Source organism: Microchirus variegatus, assembly GCF_963457635.1.
Source record: "Microchirus variegatus genome assembly, chromosome: 6".
Classification (NCBI taxonomy): domain Eukaryota; kingdom Metazoa; phylum Chordata; class Actinopteri; order Pleuronectiformes; family Soleidae; genus Microchirus; species Microchirus variegatus.
Window position 1 is genome coordinate 10,484,483 of NC_139807.1, and position 6,579 is coordinate 10,491,061.

General features: G+C 42.0%; 1 protein-coding gene across 1 annotated transcript; it reads left to right on the top strand.

The window, feature by feature from the left end:
• Nucleotides 1–269: 269 nt before the first annotated feature.
• Nucleotides 270–3,383, top strand: LOC310928605 (TSC22 domain family protein 3-like). Its single transcript, XM_083891219.1, has 3 exons — nucleotides 270–561; nucleotides 983–1,034; nucleotides 1,708–3,383. The coding sequence occupies exons 1-3, from the start codon at nucleotides 437–439 to the stop codon at nucleotides 1,984–1,986; spliced, it is 456 nt and encodes a 151-aa protein (XP_083747345.1). The 5' UTR covers nucleotides 270–436; the 3' UTR covers nucleotides 1,987–3,383.
• Nucleotides 3,384–6,579: the final 3,196 nt, after the last annotated feature.

Here is a 6,579-nt window from a genome sequence, read left to right on the forward strand (position 1 = left end):
TTTATTTTATTTTATTAAACAGCAGCTTTGTGAAAACTCGATGAATTATATTATTTCACCCTCTAAAAAAACGTACTGTGAGTTTATTAAAATGTTCAATTCCGTAAATTATTAGTAGTTTTCTGACGGCACGCGAAGGCACCATGAAGCCTGACCCGCCAGCGGCCATCTCGTTTGCATAATATATGCACGCGTCATATGACGTCACGGAGGCAGCCTTTCAAATAGCAGCCTGTGGTAAAAATACCCTCAGACAGTCGCTCGTACAAACCAGCGAAGCTCAAAAACACCCGACACTGCACTGCTCTCCGTGAGTTAGTGCATCGCGACCACCCGACGAAACACAACCCGGATTTTTCTCTTCAGTCAGTCGGGAGACCCCAAACCAGCCGCAAACGTGGCGAGAAGTATAATCCAGACGAGTGTGGTACTCAACATGAGCACGGAGATGTTCGCTAAAACGCCAATGGAGGTGGCCGTTTACCAGCTGCACAACTTCTCCATCTCGTTTTTCTCCTCGCTAGTCGGAGGAGACGTTGTGTCGGTCAAACTTGACAACAGGTAAATAGAAATGCGGCGTCAGTAAGAGTAAGAGTTCACCGCCAGGCCTTAAAAGTTAACGTCAGTGCGTCGTGTTGAGTTGCTATGCTACCGGTTATTCGGACTTAAAACAAAAACAAACAGAAAAAAACAACAACGCAGCACCAGTCTGTGCAAGCATAATAATTATTATTATGCTTATTGCATTTTATATGCTATTTCACACAGAAAACAAAAAATAAATAAATAAAGTGGGTCACAACTAAGATAAAAAAAAGTTTCCCTTTCAGTTATGCTAGCTTTCTGTTTCACTCTTATAGAGCTGCACCGCCATATGTTTCGATGTTATAATGTTTTTATATTTGTGTAGACACTGTATGTTTACTTTGTTGTGGTTAACGACTGCTTATTTACGGCTCTTTTCTTCCTTCTTCTCCCGCAGTGCCTCTGGTGCTAGCGTTGTGGCCATTGATAACAAGATTGAACAGGCGATGGTAAGCTGAGCTAACACACACACACACACACACACACACACACACACACACACACACACACACACACACACAATCACGAGATCCACAACACACAGTTAGCTAAGCTGTAATTATTAGTTTAGGGTGTGTAATAACTATGAATATAGCGTCAGTGCTAGTGAATTCACATTTTATTCCACTGCTGTCCATCCTGTGACCTTTTTAATCCACTAGACGTTTCACTCATTTTGTGTAGGAGCATTTATAAACCAGTTGTTAAACACTGACCTTCCCAAAACATCAACTGCCTCCCACACAGCTTAAGGTCGCTTTGAATGCACCGCACAGTTATGTAAAGGCTGCACAGATCCCTGCATGCTTTATTCATGTCACCAAGGAGAGGGACAAGTTAAATGGCAAGATGTCAAACCAATAAATACTGCAGCCTAGGTCTTGGATATAAAGTTGTATTGTGTACTGTACTCTATGCAACCTTTGACAATAGTATATGACCATTTTACAACCCGAAATGGGGACAGTATGACTGAAGCAATCGTCCCACAGATAACTTTCCCGGTAAACCTCACCGTTGAGTCATTATCACATGCATCAGCTGCGCAGCCAAGCAGATTTAGCCACGCCAGTCTGCAGATATTTCAACTAATTCATCTCTCCTTCTATGTTTTTATGACAGGATCTGGTCAAAAACCACTTGATGTACGCCGTGCGTGAGGAGGTGGAGATCCTCAAAGAGCAGATCAAAGAGCTGGCGGAGAAGAACAACCAGCTCGAGAGGGAGAACTGCCTGCTGAAGAACCTGGCGAGTCCAGAACAGATGGAGAAGTTTCAGTCTCGCATCCCGGCGGATGCGCTGCTGCCCCTGGATAATCAGATCAGCCAGGTGACCCTGGACCACCACCAGCAGCAGCTGTATCAGCAGACCTGCAACTACAGCAGTGGCTCTGCTGTGTAAGTGGCTCTGCCTTGGGGCGGGCAGAGCCACTGTCTCCTTACAGTAATGGACCTCCATTCAAATGAAAGTGTTACAAATTCGCCTCTGAGATCCCTTCGTAATATCGAAGGTGAAGAGTCAGGGCTGTAATTGATCGACGGGACACTAAAGAACTGATGTCACTGATGAAGCACAAAACAGAACTTAAGATGCTTTGACCGGTGCGGTGTCAGGCCTGTCCTATGATTCCGTCCAACCCTGTGTCGTAGTCTCTCTTTTGTTGACAAAAGCGCTAAGAATAGAGAGACGAGTCACCGACGAGCGCTTGCTTTGAGACAGAGGGGGGGAATTCCCTGCCTAGCAAACAAAAAAAAACCTTCCAACAAAACACCCTTTGCACGAGAGAGAAGGGTGAGGAGGTGTTGATTGGGCTGGCCCTGCAGGTGCTAACTTGGAGAGCAGAGGGAAGTCTGCTCACTGGCTCCACCAGAGGAGAGCCATCTGAGGTGGTCCCCAAAGTCTCAACGAAAAGAGCCCCATTATGCAGATTCATCTGGTCTCCAGACACACGTTTCAATCCCTACCAGCCAGATTTTTCATCCACATAGCGAGGAACCGTTATGTGTACCTACAATGTATTACTCATGCGTTCAAATGCATTTGTTTATGCCTAACAAAAAAATAATCATCCGAATACGCTAAGGCAAGTAAGGTGGAGGTTTATGCAATATAGCCTATTTGAGCTGGTGCACACTGCAGTAGACTGATCTGTATGCTGTAATGAGTCAGAAAATGTAATCATGCTATGTCTGCAGTTGGGGCTCATTGCTTATGGGGGAAATTAATCCTGCTATAGCTTCAGTTTTTGTTTATGATTCTAAGCAAAAACCACTGTAACAAATAGGAGATTGGTTGTTAGTTTTATTTGGGGGGCCAGGCATATATGGCCGCCGTGTTTGCAGTAAAGGAAAACTACAATGTATGACAACATTTTGAGGTAAATGTAGCGGAGATGGCGAGAATGCAGACCCTTGCATTACTCGCTGCAGATGCACTCCTGACTTTTAGTCATGTCGTTGTCTAGTATCCGTTCAGTCTGTTGCTCCCAAAGCCAACTTGAAAAATAGGCAATCACAATCGTTGCCTGTCCCCAGTGAGAGAGAGGAGCACGAGTCCACGTTGAACTTTGTTGTTTTCTTGCTACCAAAGACTTGTTTTGTTTCTGTTCGGTAACAACGGAGGCCCGAGTAAACCAGGACCACGTGTGGAACTTCACAGGGAGAAGTTTTGTTTGTGGCGAGTGCTGAACTTTCTATGTGTTTTGTAAAGATAACGGTGTTGTTGCTGTACAGTATCCTTGAAATGGTCGTTCACTGTGGATCTTTGGATACAACTGCACATTTGCAATAAACCTTATGTTTACATCACAAGTACGCCGATACTCTTGTCTTTTTGTTCATTCCATGCAGACACAAAAACACACTTGGATCAGGAGATACTAAAATGTGACACCTATAGACACTCTTCTGAGACGCTAAAGAAAAACAAAATAGACGTGAAAACCCTGAGTATGTCAAGAATTTAACTACAAAAAAAGATCTACAATTCATTCAAGAATGAGTTTATTTGTGGACACTTCTGCTGGCTATTTAAATAATATTATTACACTGTAGTTACAGGAGAGAACCACAGATGTCAAGCACATGAAAATGGTTCGTGCTCAGAAGGAAATTGTATCCAATGGAGAAATCTGTTCAGTGGAAATACAGTCAGGGCTGAGACATTTGCACCGACACCCATGGTAATTTTATTTTCTACTGCTTTTGCAATGTGAAATCTCTCTCTTAAAAAAACACACACACAAAGTGAGTCCATGGAAGCAACCTCGCATTCCTAAAGGTCTGAACAACTCCACGACACCTCTGAATGCATGTTGATTCAGTCTGTGAGCCTTGTTTAACTTCACAAGGTCAGTATGACGAGCATGTGATTCGTATGATTCCGCACAAAGCTGCAGAGAACTACAAGGCTCCGCTACAGACAAAGATAAAGTCTGTTTAGTTCACTGGATCCTGAGACTTAGAAGAAGAATATCATTTTTCCTGACTGACACTATGGATATGATAAGTTGAATGTTGTAGTAGGTACACAGTATTTTGTTCCAAATTCAAAAACAGGATGACCACTAATGACAGTGAAGGAGCTGCTAGTTGCTAGTGGGTTGGAATCTAGCAGAGGAAAAAAATAAACCGAAACAGTTTGTCCTCGCAGCGTTTCCCTTCAGACAGATTGGCAGCCAGTCAGTACAGCTTGTGTGTAATTGGATATGTTCTGGCGTTCCTGGAGCACAGACCAGATTCACATCAGTCTCTCATTGAGAAGTGAGAAACTCAGCTGGAGCTTTAGAACCACCATCACAGATCACAAAGCACTGAAGTAAACACAGCGTCTTTTCCCATGACTTTTTTTTTTTTTTTTTTTACACATTAAACCGTGGTCTCCTCTGCCGCTGGTTTGTGTCAAAACAGCCGATACAATGTGAAACCTGTGTTCCTGATCAATACTGCGTCTCTGAAATGCAGCCCGCATTTAATTAGCGGGAGGAAGGATCCGATGCACGTTTTATTGACCTAAGTACATCTGTTTAATGTAGCAAACAGGAGAGGGACAGGTGTTTATTGGCTCTTATGCACAAGATAATTAGACTCGGTCTTTAAGCTTCCCATCCACATACCTGAACACCTTGTGCATGTCAATGAAAAGAGGCTGCGGCGGCTAACCTTGCCGCCTAATCATACTTGTTCTAATGGCTAACGCAGTGACAAACACAGCGGAAAATCCATCCGGCAGCAGAGCGGTGAAGCCAATGACTCACAAAAAGTTTACCACTTACATTTTCACTGAAGGCTAATACGAGTATTTAAGACACCATAGTAATAAGAGAGTGGTTTCAATTCAAGCGATCTTTCCAGTGGAAACAAATTCACCATAAATCTGATGCCCACAACTGAAGCCAAATCAGGAGAATACTTCTGCAGACATAGTTGTGTCTTTGCCAACATTATGCTTCCTGCTCATGCTTTTTATTATTTGTTCCCCTCATTTAACCCTGAACAAGAAGATTTGCTTTCTGTGCCACTGTTAAGATTATGCCCCATTGTAGTCATATATATTGTTTATTGTCATTATTGTAACATATATGCATGTATAACATATGGATATATACATATATACATATATACATATATACATATATATATATATATGCACATATACACATATGCATATATACACATATGCACATATGCATATATACACACATACATATACACATATATGCATATATACACACGTATATGTATATATACACACATATACACACACATATACACATATATACACACATATACGCATATATACACACATATACGCATATATACACACATATACACATATATACACACATATACGCATATATACACACATATACACATATATACATATATATTTACATATATATACACACAGTATGTGAATAAAGCACTAAATATGTCATCCATTTCAGTGCTGCAGGTGTTCCCGACCCAATTCTCATTAATCAAACATTAATCTCACTCCTGGTTAAAAGCTCACTAACCTATGTGTGGGGAATGTTCACTCATTCATTCATTTATTGGTTAATGAGTAAAGACTTGCACCCGTCTTTCAGCTTCTAAAAAGGCCAAAGCACACGTAGAATCAGTGAGTCAGAGTGTCACAGTGATCCCACATCATGTTTTCGTTAGGTACAGTTTTTAAAAAAAGAACACTTTCGATTGGAGATAAACTAGGTAGCCATGAGGAGATCTTGTGTTAGATTACTGGTGTTATGCAACGAAAAGGGAACATCTGCTTCAGATGAAAAAAAAAAAAAGCTGGAATACACACACACTGACCCAGTGTGGTTTGGTTGAAATGCAGGGAAATAATTTGGTCTGACTGCTTTTCATGCAGACGTGTGTTATCTTTACATCAGCAAATATTCACCATGTCACCGTGGCTTTGTAGCCAACACATGATGCACATTATTATATATTTAATCTAGGTCACCACTTGAAAAGCTTTACATGTTCAAGTGATCACGAAACAACAGAGTCATGCTCTGTCTGGCCAGACAGACAGACAGACAGACGGTCTGCTGTGATTAGTCAACCACTTCCAGGACGTGTAGGAAGTCTGACAGGATGGAGGAAGAAGCCTGTAGCAGACCAACAGCACCTCTCTCCACCAGCTTAAACGTAAACATGCTGGGCAGCCTCTTACCCAGCCTCTATACACAACCATGGTAACAACCATGCATGGAGAGGCACGCAGCACACTCTATATTTTACTCCAGAGTCCAACAGTGAGGAGGATGAAACTTCAGGGTTTGGGGTCCTCATCATGATTCAGTGCCACCAAATTAAACTTTATGGCATATGTCACAGTCCCCTATGGTTGTTTTCACATTAGAAGCTTCATATATTGTTAGCTTGTCAACAAAAATATGTGTTACGGCAGTTGTAACAGACAATATTGCTCCTCGATTGCACCCCCAAGAGCAAATACCTACATTGTGTTACTTGAATAACACAG

Excerpts from the sequence above, each read along its gene's own strand:
- LOC310928605 (XM_083891219.1), top strand. The coding sequence starts at position 437 with ATGAGCACGGAGATGTTCGCTAAAACGCCAATGGAGGTGGCCGTTTAC. Across the intron at positions 562-982 it reads TCGGTCAAACTTGACAACAG|TGCCTCTGGTGCTAGCGTTG; the intron begins GTAAATAGAAAT and ends CTTCTCCCGCAG. Across the intron at positions 1,035-1,707 it reads ACAAGATTGAACAGGCGATG|GATCTGGTCAAAAACCACTT; the intron begins GTAAGCTGAGCT and ends TTTTTATGACAG.